The sequence below is a fragment of the Gavialis gangeticus genome, unplaced genomic scaffold, assembly GCF_001723915.1.
Source record: "Gavialis gangeticus isolate Ggan-Ray unplaced genomic scaffold, GavGan_comp1, whole genome shotgun sequence".
In the NCBI taxonomy this organism is placed as follows: domain Eukaryota; kingdom Metazoa; phylum Chordata; order Crocodylia; family Gavialidae; genus Gavialis; species Gavialis gangeticus.
The window spans coordinates 45,350,236-45,363,719 of record NW_017729031.1 but is presented as its reverse complement, the minus strand read 5'-3'; the positions used below and the strand labels follow the sequence as shown (position 1 = coordinate 45,363,719).

At 47.0% G+C, this 13,484-nt stretch overlaps 1 protein-coding gene across 4 annotated transcripts in view; it reads right to left on the bottom strand.

Annotated features, from left to right (window-relative positions):
* Positions 1-13,484, bottom strand: part of SLC4A10 (solute carrier family 4 member 10) — a 423,280-nt gene that overhangs the window by 189,434 nt on the left and 220,362 nt on the right. For all 4 annotated transcript variants that reach the window (XM_019522708.1, XM_019522705.1, XM_019522707.1 and 1 more), the window contains exon 4: positions 7,524-7,662. In XM_019522708.1, coding sequence (XP_019378253.1) covers positions 7,524-7,662 — 139 coding nt within the window. The remainder of the gene's footprint in view (positions 1-7,523; positions 7,663-13,484) is intronic.

Genomic DNA, 13,484 nt, shown 5'->3' with positions numbered 1-13,484 from the left:
CTTTGCCTCTTGTTGGCCCATAGACTTCTTGAGTCAGGTAGAGGTCATCCACGCATGAGAGGAAGCTTTGCGACCGCTTAGATTTTGCTAAGTGATCCTCCCACGAGATGTCCCGGTAATTGAAGTCACCCAAGACAACCATGGTCCTGGAGCATGTGGCCTCAGCCAGTTCCTGGGCAAACTCCTGTTCAAGCTCAGGACTTTGGGTGAGAGGTCTGTAGTAGACTCCCACCATTGTATCCCCTGTGCCCCACGGATTTTAACCCAGAGGGTCTCTAGTCATCCACCCTGGTCACCAATATCAGCTTGCAGGGACATGTAGCTTTCCTTAACATAGAGAGCTACACCCCTGCCCCTTTTATCTACACAATCCCTCCTGTACAGGGTATAGGCATCTATATATATGGCTAAAGAACCTTTTACTATTTAATCCTCCTTGCAAGATCTAACTCAGCTTTACTTTTGATAATTCTCACTTTATCCTTACATTTCTAAGTTCCAAACTATACCTTTCTTTGCTGGCCAATCCCCTTTTCCATTTCCTGTGGGTCTCTGCTTACTCCCAATTTTCTTTTCTATCCTCTACTTAGCCAAACAGAATAGGAAAGATCATTTAAATATAATAAATTAAGCTAAATGGGAATGTCTAATTTCAGCTATTAATTTGGAATTCTGTCTCCACTGAATGTTCATAACTTTTTATGTTAATGAAAAACATTATCCAGAACATAATTCTATGATGCTTCCCAAAATAAAATCCTTTATATCCATGTATGACGCTTCTACTTCCCTTCTGGAAAGGTCTACAACAGAGAGAAATCTACTCTTGCCCCTCTGGCCTTGCACCAGCCCCTACCAGCAGCCATTTTTAAGAGCTAGCCCTGTTCCTTGGATCCTAGCCACCTGCCTTCCTGGCCCGGAGCAGGTTACAGAGCACTGTGGCAGCACACTGAGGCTCTGTCACTGGTGGCTCTGCCCACTGTGCTATAGCTATTTCACACCCCTACCAGCAGCAATATCCAGTATCCTGGGCTCCTGCTGGCCTCCCTGGCTGCCATGCTCTGCTGTTACAACAACCACCATTTGGCCCAGGTCAGTGTCAGCCCTGGCAGCCCCCCTGTGTGGCATGGCCACCTGGCCAGGATCACCACACTGTCCCAGGCCCCTTGCCACCATGCTGCTGCCACCCAGACCCCAGCAGGGACACTAATGACATGCACCTGGATACCACCACTGCTGCCATTCACATGCTCCTGGGCCTCCAGCCCTGCTATCTGTGGGCCCAGCCAGCCAGGACTGGTAGTTTCACAGAGGCCACTGAGAGAGCCAGCCTTGGATTCCAGCCCCACCGCCCATCCCCAGCACCATGCTCCCTCAAGACAGTTCTCAGGAAAGCACTTTATTCCTACCCACAAACACAGACTTCCTCCCCCGGCCCTCTCCCCCAACAGCAGAGCCCTTTGGCCCTCCCTCCCCCACAACAGACCCTGTTCCCCTTCCCGGCTCCCCACAGAGCCCCTCCACCACCTACCCCACTGACCATCAAAAAAGCACCTTCTTCCCCCTGCAGGCTATTTACAGTGAGTGCTACATGTGCCCTCCTGGGGTGGGGATGCCTGGGGGACAGAGCCCAGAGACAGGTGCCCAGCACCCCCACCTCTGGTCACACCCCAGTGGGTGCACACACTGGGGTGAGGCCAGCAGGTGGGGGGTTCACCTTGGATTGATGGCAGCCATTGTTTTGGCAATGCATCCACCTCCCCCTCCTTTAGCCAGCAGGCTGGGTGAGCAGGGCCTGTATGAAGTCCTCGATCCACTGCAGGCAGCTCTTGCTCCAGGGCCATATGGAATGTGAGTGGACAGTGGGGCTGGGCCCAGGTAGGGGGGATAGCAGGGATACCAATGCAAGAGCCAGGACAGGGGCATCTGGCTGGTGGAGGTGCCATGGGAGGGGCTGCTTCTGGGGGGTGGGTGGCTGCCAGGGATAAGTGGGGCTGCGGCTAAAGGCAGGGCAGCAGGTGGCACAAAAGCAAGTGCCAAGGCCAGCATGGTGTCCAGTACCTGGCAGTCCTCCTCTGTTGCCTCCACTGCCTTGGCCACCAGGGCAGCCTGTCACTCCTGGGCCTCCAGGTACCTCTCCTCCAGGACCTGGAGCCTGTCCCAGAACTCCTGGTCCACTGGTCCCTCTCCTCCTCGCACTGGTCCTTCACCTTCTCATGCCAGTCCCTCACTACCTTGCAGGCATCTCTCTCCTGCTCATGGGCAACTTCCTCCTCCCTCCAGGCCCATGTGTCCATCAGGCACTCCTCAGCCACTTTGACCAGACAGTGCAGCAACAAGGTCTAGTCCTGGGTTCTGTGCTGCTGGAGCCAGCCCATATGCAGGGCCCTGACCAAGGCTGGCAGTGACCCTGAAGGCACATGCCAGGTGCCAGCTGGTACCTTTCGACTGTGTGCAGCTGCAAGTCCTACAGAACCAGAAAAAAGAGCTTGTTTGTGAGAGTTTCCAATGTTTCTGATTTAGGATGCTCAATACTAGGAGGCTGTGTGCTGCCCAGCCTCAGATCAGAGGTCATGCATGCACGAGTGCCCAGAGACCATGGTAAGTTGGTTGGGAAGGCCCTGGACCAGGCAGCCAAATTTCTGGGAGGCCCTGTTCCTACTTGCTCCGCAGGGGCAGGTGGGCTATTGGATGCTGGTCACAGGCAGCTTGCCTCCCCTGTCTCCTTCCCAAGGTGGGATGGGCCTGGCTTCTGGCAGCACCTGCTACCACAGTTCCAAAGCCATTCCCCTCCTTCTCCTACTGCAGGCTAGCCTGTCTCCTGTGCTGCCACAAAGCTCATGGCACCTAGGCGTGGGGATCCCAGATAACTGGGAGCTGGTTGTGCCCTCCTCTCCCACCAGGGGCCTCTCCAGAGAGGAACCCCCAGGCCAGCACCCCATGCACCCGTGCCGCACGTCAAGCATGCCCCTGCTGAAAATGTCCTGGGTGCACCATTTGGAGTTGTTTGCATGGACTGAGGGGTGTCCAACCCACTATGCCCTGCTGCTAATCAACGCAATGGTGCCCTGGGTGCACCTGTGAACCTGGCACAGGGTCCTGAGCTTCAGTGGTGGAGAGGGCAAGCCCATGCTGCTCCACAACATCCACCACTGCCTGAAGAGCTACCTGTGGCAGCACTACATGTCCCAGCCCCCACAGTCGAGGGCAACATAGCCACTGGCATCAATACATTCCTCAGATGCAAGAGGCCCATGCCCACCTAGCTGAGGGGGCAACAGGCTACTTAACAGAGTTTAGCACTGGCTCTCACCTCCCTGAATGCTGTAGTGGGGGGGGGAGGTTGGTCCAGGGGCCAGGGAAAGCATAGGCAGGCCAAGCAGGGAGAGAGAGGGGCAGGGGTAGGCATGGGGATTGGGGCAGGGGTTGGGCAGCATTACTAGATGAGTGTGGCAGGCACGTCCAGCAGCTTGAGTCAATCCCCACTGGTGGTGAAGAAGTGCTGCTCCTGCAGGTGTCCTGGGGCATAGGGGCACAGCATCTAGCTGCCTGAGCAGAGGCTCCCTCTGGAGAGAAGCTGCAGCTGCTGAGGCCCAGAAGTTCCATGGCTGGCTGCATCCTGAGCAGGGCTGCACACCCAGAACTGGTGGGGCAGGTGCTGGCCTGGGCTCCTGGAGCTTCTGGACCAGGCAAGGGGTGGGGAATGTACCAAGATGGGCTCTTGGTGGCCCAAGGGGCCCTCCTCTGGTGACATGTCACCACATGTGCCAGACCACAGTGGAGGCATGGCACTGTACATGGCACAGCAGCAGCCAGGATCCCAGGGTGCAAGGATCTGATCCAGCTGCTGTATAAGGAGCATGGATGTGCAGGCAGTCCCTGGCCAGTGGCTGTGGTCAGTGACGTTAACCCACTGTGTGCTCAAGGCCTTGACATTTATGTGGCACTTGTGCACTGACTGGTCATACCTGTGCTTCCAATATGCAGCCTGGTGGCTCCTCATAGATACGTGTGTTGGAGTGCACACTCCACACAAACTGCCTAAGGACCTTGGCCTTGCCCCACAGTGCCATGACTCAAGACTGTGGTCTCCTCCTGGGACCCACTGTGGCCCCAGGAGGCAGCGTGTGCCATCAGCAAGGATGCTAGCATGGCTCTCTCAGCAACTCACTGGGCCTGCGCATGGCAGTGCTGGTGCTGAGCAGGTGCATGCAGTGCCTGGTACAAGGGCATGACATGGGACAGACAGGTGCATGGCACTTTTGTGCCTGGGACTAGCGGCAGGGCCCAGCCAGACTGCTGTCCAGCTGGAGCAGGACCTGGTGGCCGGAGCCTGGCTGCAGGTGGCTTAGGTTGCTGCTGGGCTTAGCAGCTGACTGTAGTGCCCAGTGCAACATGATGGCATGGCCCTGGCAGCCACAACCATGAGGCAGTGCCAGGGAGCAGCACCAGGGTCTGGACAGGCTGCCATGGCTGAACTGGGGCCTCTGCTATTAAACATAGTGACCAGAGGCTGGCTGCATGTGGCCCGGGGATCCAGTGTCTCAGCATCTCCATAGGCTTTTAAAGGCCAGGGGCTGGGGCAGGCAAAGAGCCTGGAGAAGCTCCCAGTCCTGTGACCCTGGTGGTGGGGCTAACTGGGAGTAATTTGCTCCCAGTCAGCATATACATGCATGCTATTGTGCAGTAACTACTTGGGAATTAATTTGCTACTTGTATTTACAGGTAGCAAATTAAGTCATGAGTAGTGCAATTTACTGTACAGTAAGCATCTGTGAGTATAGACACTGACACTTACTGTGCAGTAATTTGCTCTGCTACTCAGTAAAATGCCTCAGGAAGAGGCACCCACAGTGCATCTTCTTTATCTTTTTGTTCAATCTATTTGAGTCCATGAATAAAAGGATTTGTACAGACTATGCCTATACAGACTATGCTGATCCTACATGGGATGAAACAGCACCAGGACCTCTTATTATGTCTACATGAGATAATGCAGATTTATCCTAACCTGGACACACAGCACATTAACATGGTTATACTGCTTCCAGTACCAGATCTAGCTAGTTCAGAGCTCCAGACTCTTGCATAACACTGCACTGGGCTGGGATGAGAAGGACCCCTGGCTGGTATTGGGCAATGAGTACTGCATTTCATTATTATTCTCCCACATTGGTAGAATTTGTAGCAGGTCAATTCAGCCTGAGATACCAACTTCCATCTGCTAGGACTGTATTAAACAGAAAATGTGGCCCCATGACTTTTGAGAACACTCTACCCCACTGCTGCTCAACTCATGGGGCTCCTCACAAGTCTGGAAATTTGGCAGTCGGGGAGCAGTGGCAACATCAATTGCTGTAAGTACTGCCACTCCCCCACTGCCAAATTTCCAGACCCAATGGGACCCCTACAGGCCAAATGAAATGGCCACATACACCAGATCAGCCCAGGAAGCTCTTCAGCCAGATCTTGTGTGCAGAATTAGGCCAGCACACGGGAGTGTTCCATGGCTGGATCCAGCACTCTGGGCCAGGCTAATTATGGTTTCATAGTTGGTAGGGTTGGAAGGGACCTGAGCAGATCATCAAGTCCAACCCCCTGCCATGGCAGCAAAAAGTACTGGGGTCAAACAATCCCAGCAGGTTGTTCGTCTAGCCTCCTCTTAAAGACCCCCAAGGTAGGAGCCAGCACCACTTCTCTTGGAAGCTGGTTCCAGATCCTAGCCATCCTGACAGTGAAGTAGCACCTCCTGATGTCTAGTCTGAATCTCCCCTCCGCCAGCTTGTGACTGTTATTTCTTGTCACTCCTGGTAGTGCTCAGGGGAACAGGGACTCCCCCAGTACCTGCTGGTCCCCTCTGACTAGTTTGTAAATGGCCACTAGATCCCCCCTCAGCCTTCTCTTGTGGAGGCTGAACAGGTTCAGGTCCCTGAGCCTCTCTTCGTAGGGCCTGCCCTGCTACCCCCAATCATGCGAGTGGCCCTCCTCTGGACCCTCTCCATGTTGTCCACATCCCTCCTGAAGTGCAGCGCCCAGAATTGGATGCAGTACTCCAACTGCGGCCTGCCCAGTGTACCATAAAAGGGGAGTATCACCTCCTTGGACCTGCTCGAGATGCATCTGTGAATGCATGACAAGGTATGGTTGGCCTTCCTGACCGTGTCCCCACACTGTCGGGCCATGTTCATCTTGGCATCAATGATGACTCCAAGATCCTTTTCTGCCTCTGCACTGATGAGAAGGGAGTTCCCCAGCCTGTAGATATGGTGCTGGTTCTTCCTTCCCAGGTGCAATACCTTGCACTTGTCAGTGTTGAAACCCATCCTGTTCTTGTCCGCCCACCCCTGTAACCTGTCTAGGTCTGATTGCAGCCTATTCCTCCCTTCTAGCATGCCCACATCCCCCCACATATTACGGTCATCTGCAAATTTGAACAGCGTGCTTTTTACCCCCTCGTCCAAGTTGCTGATGAAGATGTTGAACAGTGTGGGCCCGAGGACCGAGCCCTGGGGGACCACACTGCCCACATCCCTCCAGATCAAATAGGACCCATCCACCACCACTCTCCGGGTGCAGCCCTCCAGCCAGTTAGTGACCCATTTGACTGTGTAGGCGTCAACATCACAGTCCCCCAGTTTTTTAATGAGAATGGGGTAAGAGAGTGTCAAAGGCCTTCCTAAAGTCCAGAAAGACTACGTCCACTGCTACCCCTGTGTCTAAGGATTTTGTGACCTGGTTATAGAAGGCCACCAGGTTGGTCTGACAGGACGTGCCTCTAATGAACCCATTGTTGCCCCTAAACATAACCTCCCCTGCTGGCCCCTCATGGACATGCGCCAGGATAATTCTCTCAATAAAAATTAAGTGGACCCAGCTAATGAAGTTAAGGCAGGGCATCATACTACCCAGGGCATGCTGTTTACGGTACCCTACTGAGCTCACTGCTACTACACTGTGCAGATAGACAGACATTCCCCAAGATGTCTGAAGAAGGAAAAGATAATTTATCAATTAACATTCACGATAACATCTACTCAACAGAGTGCCAATCTGAGCAGGCAAATTCTAGGAAAATGAAGTTATTTTAATCTGCTCATTAAAGGTTAGAAAATGTGAATATCTGAATGTATTTAAGTATAATTTGGCCATGGCAGTGTTAATTTTGCCTCTCCTTTATAAAGAAGTCAACTAATTGATTTCTGAAGGATATGTTTGCCATAGACAAGTTTAAAAATGTATGTGAAAATGATAAGCTAATACATAAACACAAAAGTCTATCTAACTACTATAAGTAATAGTCACTTTGTTTACGTCACTTCTTTCCTTTGATACTCATTCTGACCTAAATATGTTAAATCCAAATGAAAACATCTGGCTTCGAGGGATGACAGATATTGTAGTGATATCACTGTATGGGGACTGAAATGATGGTTTTGCTCCTGAGCTTGGTGCAGCTTAGAAATGTTTCTTCATTCCTTCATGACCAACAGTTTCTCATGAAAATACCTCTTGAGAATGCTTACCTTGCTGTTTCTCTCCACTCAGCATCCTCTCCTTCACGCCAGCAAATTTCATCAAGCTCCGTAAAGAGGTCATGAGGAATATGTTCTTCATCATCATCCTCTGTTCCAAGAATAAACTGTACCCTCTGTGATGGGGTGTCTGAGAACGAAACATATATCATCAAAAACCATAACAAGCACAAACTGGAACAGTGTTTTTTATTCCCTGAATAAGCAAATTACAAATTTCATGAAATTATTTGGCTCTACTTTATCTATGTATTTTAATTTTACAACAGGTGTTGTAATACATGAAACAGCTCAGTGCCTCGTCAGCTCAGTCACACTTTAGCTCATGCTCTTACAACAATGCACATAGCACCTTAAGATTAAATTATTTTTATTCCACAATTACTCATGATTTATTAAATAAATGCATTTCACAAAATAGAATATTTTTATAGGGTGCAGCATACGGATATTTATAAACATCATTATAAGGATGTCTCATTCAATGTGATAAAATGGCAGCACAAGTTGTCTGATTTTAATGAGTCAGACAACTCAGCTCACAAAGCTGGTATACTGAGTCTGCACTAACTGTTGCAGTAAGTTTATATCAAAAGGTCCCAAAAGAAAAGTACTTTCCTGGATTTTAAATCCATAGGGAAGTTAAGGATTACATAAATTACTTACATAAATTATCCTGCTGAAATTGTATAACTAATTAGACAGAAACAGCCTGGCTATAGTAAGTACAATTGGTACCCTTCTTTACTATTTCTTTTGAGCCTCTTTCCCTCCTCTCTCTTCACACACCTACTACATTTTTTCTTTTTTCTTTCCCCCACAATCTTCTCCCCACTATCCCTGCCCCCAAGCTGCTCCCCAATATCATAAACATAGTGCTTTTCCCATAAGGCTGTTTATTTGAAATATCAAAGGACCGCCCCCCCTCCACAGCAACTGGAGCACATTTGTGTATACTTTAGTTCTATTGGGTCAAATGTTGCAACAATCTTTCAACCTTCTTGTTCATTAAAATCCAAATTTTAAACCATAAAACCTAAGATGGAATTTCATACCTTCAGAAATGTTTGTGTTAGGGTGACAGTATTTGGATCTTGGAGAGCATTGGATTTGCAGCTGAATAAAGGGATATAACCTGTGGCCTATCAAACTGCTAACCACAAGGCAGAATGGTATGTTAAAAGTAACATTGCAAGACACTTAGGCAAGCATTTTCCTAACAATATAGTATTGTTATAAGATATATAGCTCATTGTGTAAGAAAAACAGGATGCAGACCACCAGCTATCGTTAGGAGATAAAACAGAAGAAAGACCTTGGAGATGGTGAGGAAATCAGCAAGAGACTGCAAGTGACCGAGAGAAGCAGGGGTCAGGGTCTTAGGCATGCGCTTATAGCAAAAAGACATGTAAATAAGTGAAATGCATAGGTAATTCCATGCTAATAAAATAAACAGTAAACAGAGGTGGAGCTTAAGATGGGAAGGAATAAGGGTGGAACAAAGGAAGGACAAAAGTGGGGTAAATGCTAATAAACATAAACCAAGGTGTATAAATATGGAATGAACTAATGTTAGTGGCTGCTCCCCAGTTTGTTGGAGCTTGCCCAAAGCTGCCTCCATTTTGAACAAAGCCGTTGGAAGAAGCAATGCATGCAGTGACCCATTGTCTCCCCAGTCGTTAGGCGTAGCATAGAGCATCTAACAGTGTGGTTACTGTTTTTTCCCTGTGAGAACAACTAAGAATCCTTTATTGTTGCCTTTAGAGACCATGCTGTCAGTCAACTGAAAAACGGAATAGCACAAAGTAACTCAATGGTGCCTGGGACATTGTGTGAATTAAATGCTATTTTACCACTTTATTCCAGGATTAAGCAACACTGGCTCCCCAGCCTTAAGGAGCATCATCACTTAGCCTACTTTTATATCCTATGAAAATTGGAAGCTTCCAATTACATGGCACTCAACCTGTATTAAACAGCACAGAGAATAAAGTGATGATCAAAAATAGTGAAACAGGTTTAGCGGTGTGGCTCAATTCAGCAATAGAAACATCTATTTCTTTACCACTCCAGTTGCAGCTGCCAAATATTGAGTACCAAAAGGCATGCCACTTCTTACCAGCATGAATTCCCCAAAGTGTGACCAGGAAGCAGACGGATGGAGTAGGGTGAAATCCAGTGAGTTTTGGGCTAGGGACAGAAGCTACCCATAAACCAGTTACGTGTAGTTACCCACCCCTGTCTTAGTGGGCTGCAGAATGTCTGAAGGAACTTCTATCATTCTGTCCCTGCTTCTCATTTCCTTCCATCTTTTTCCTTCCTGTTTCAGCCCTTGCAGTCCTATTTAGTTTCTCAAGCCTTCCCTTTCCCTCAAACCCTTTCACTATTTTTGCCAATTCCTGTTCCCATTTTCCTCCTCCTCACAGTCTGAATATTTGCATTACTTCTATTCCCCACATCTCCCTTTCAAGAGTAGCATCCTCTTCCTTTGCCTAGATATTAGGGCTGTGCAAAGTTTTGGTTGCTGATTTTATTTGGCAAAGATTCAGCCCAATTTGGCAGCCAACTCTCTAAGATCCTTTAATCTGTCCAAATAGAAATGGAACCCTCCAAACTGATTTGGAGAGATTCAATGATTTGGACATAAACACAGCTTTAAATGTTTTTTCTATATACCTCAAGGTACCAGGTGGCTAATGAATGCTGAGATGCTGGGGTGGATGGAATGTCCCATGCGAGTGCATGTGGGTCCCCAGCATGTTCGGCGGCAGACCCAGAAGTGGACCAGAAGCACTTCCAGTCCAGTTCCACCATGGAGTGTGCGCTGGGGGGGCATCTGTGGTCCCCCCGCACCCGATCGCCAAGCTGGGAGAGTGCAGGGGGGGTCTGCCACCGAGCATGCAGGGGATCCCCCACCCACACTCCTGTGGATTTGGAGATTCGGCCACCAAATTGGGCTGAATCCATCCACCCCACCATCACAGCATTCACCAGCTGTGCCTGGTACCTTGATGTATGGAGAAAAAAATATTTAAAGCTGAGTCTATGGTCGAACCGCTGATTCTCTGAATCAGCATCGAATCTTCAGATTTGGATTTGGCCAAGTCGAATTGGGACCATGATCCAAATCAACTAATTGAATCTCTGTCCCCAATTCAGGCTGAATCCGAATTGAATGCGACCCATTTTGCACACCCCTCCTAGATATGCCTGGCTCGGCTCCCACAGGGAGAATAGCAAGAGCAGAATAGGCATGCCTCCTTTTCTCCCCCTTCTGCCTTAAGAATCATGATGAGAAAAAAGGGAGGCAATCCTTGCAGCCCCACTGAATATACTGGTAAGTCATCCAAGAGTTGTCAGAAATGACAGCATTTTCCAGGAAACTGTGTAAGGACTCTTCTCAGGTTTAATACAGTATTGGGACAAATGGGCAGGCTCACAGTGACTGTACATAGATGGGGGAGGCAGTTGTATATACATTATTGTATCACCTCTCTCAGACATTTCCAAGAAAAAAAACAAACAAATAGCTCTAGTTTTTAAGAGGACCAATGTGGACTGCCAGGGAGTGGAAGGGTGAATCGTAATGGATCTCAGAGCCTGCACGAAGAAGCATGAAAATAAGCCTGGCCTGCTTCCAAGCTACAGGCTTTGGTAGCTGGATCCATATGCTGTGTGGGGAAAAGATGATCAGGAGTCCAGTTTATCAGGTGTCTGATATTTACCACTTGGCTAACTCTTCCTTTGTGAGTGGAAAATGGCCACACTCACTGTGAAAACTGCCTTCATCAATACAATCAGGAATGTGAAGATGGTAAGATTTTCCTTCTGTAAATTGCCATGCATTACACCACATGTTTGTGTTGAATATTGTACTATATTGAATGGTAAATACAGTGAAGTATTAAAAATAGCTCATTTTTGTAAAACCCATATAGATGCAGCGTGATTAAAATCCTCCACTATTCTTATGTTTAGCACATTGCAGAATCCAACAGTTGCTGCCAAATGTATTTCTGAATTATATACAACTCTGATTTCTGGTTAGCTGAAATTGTCAGCTGTATTATTCAGCATATGCCACATGCAATACCTCTATTTATTCATGACCATTTACATTATCACCAAAAATATAAAATACGTCTTCACAGAATCTGGAAAGTCTAACAAGGATACTAAAAATTTGGGCCACTCTATATCTGAGGGATGACTTGCCAGAACCCAGGAAGCTATGTCTACTTGGCCCTTAACTATGTATATGTATACATTCTAAAACAAATCAAACAAACTCCAATAGCGCTTCCGTTTTCTGTGACAGAGGAACAGTGTTTGATTTGGGGTTTATTTAATAGGTCAATGTTGATTAGTAGTAAAATTATGCATTTAACTTTCTTTTTAGTGGTAGTAGCTGGGAAACCACAGCTTGGAAAGCCAGAGAATGCTTCTGTTCTGTGTACCAGGCAGAGCTGGTCTAGAGCAAGGGAACACAGGTCAAAAGCTAATATATTCTACAAGAGTATGCTACAGGCAAATATAATAGGGAGATTAATCATCTAGTGGGACTATTTAATTTGAAACCAGACAGCACGTTGTAAACAAGAATAAGTAGGCACTAGCTATGATAATCTCATGACAGAAATAAACTATGTGACATATGAGCTTACAAAGGTAATGTGTATGTATTTATGTGACTATAGGGAAAAGCATGGAATGCAGGTTTGGATTTTTTAAAAAAGAAATGTACTCTACGAGAATCCCGGAACATTTAGTGCCAAAAACATCCAATGCTCTTGATAAAATTACTACTAGAAACTGTCTTACAGCAACAGTTACTGTCAAGTGATACTGAACACTGTTACACAAGAGAACTCCACTTTTTTATATTAGTCAGAGAAATCATACATGGAAGAAGAGAATCAGTAGATCATAAAAATACCTTAAAGTGTAGATTAATGTAAAAAAGTAGCTGTAAAAATGGCACCTTATTGCTGTATTTGATGTGCTCCTACTTTGTCTTCAGAGTCAACTTACTGACAGCAGTGAAAAACCAATAGAGATGAGGGAGAGGCAACTGTACTCTCTTCTTCCTCATAAATATATCAAGAAAAAAAACTTATGTTATAATTCTTCATACTTAATAGTTAGTGATGGTTTCTGCCAACATCTCAAGCATGAAGAGTACAGTGACTTTCAGACACCAAACTAAGTCAGAAGTTAGGCATATTTTGTGATTTAATTTATACCAATGTGATGATCTTACATCATTCTTCTATCCCTGATATTTTCAGGATAGATAAAGAATAAAAAATAGAAAAAGTATTAATTAAAGACCATTGCAAGAGAACACCATAAAAGAGACAAAACAAGAAATCATACTTTTTCTTCCTACTAATTCAATTGACTTTAAAGGATTATTCAAATGAGTAAGGGCAAACATATTTGGCTTCTCTTAGAAGAAGCAAAAAATTTACAAATACTGACATGCTGATGAAATCTTTAAGATAAAAAAGTGAGGGATACATCACACGAAAATAATAAACAGGACATCTCAGTTGCTAGTGGTCAAATTGAGGCAGCACAATCCTCAATGTAAAATGTGATTCCTGTGAAGCAGAAAATTCATTTTGTTCCATTTGGGGAAAATGGAGACAAGCTTGGATATTAGTGGGTATGTACAAAATATAATAAGACTGCTTTGTTGCCAAATCTAGTGTCAAATCCACTAAGAGGATGACTGTTTAAGCAATCAACAAGTCATAGAATCATAGAATCAATGAGTCGGAAGGGACTTAGACAGATCATCTAGTCTGACCCTCTGCCATGGGCAGGAAGGAGCACTGGGGGTGGAAGGGGTCATAAGATCCCAGCCAGGTGCCTATCCAGTCTCCTCTTGAAGATTTCCAGGGAAGGTGAGAGCACCACCTCTCTGGGAAGCCTATTCCAGGCTCTGGC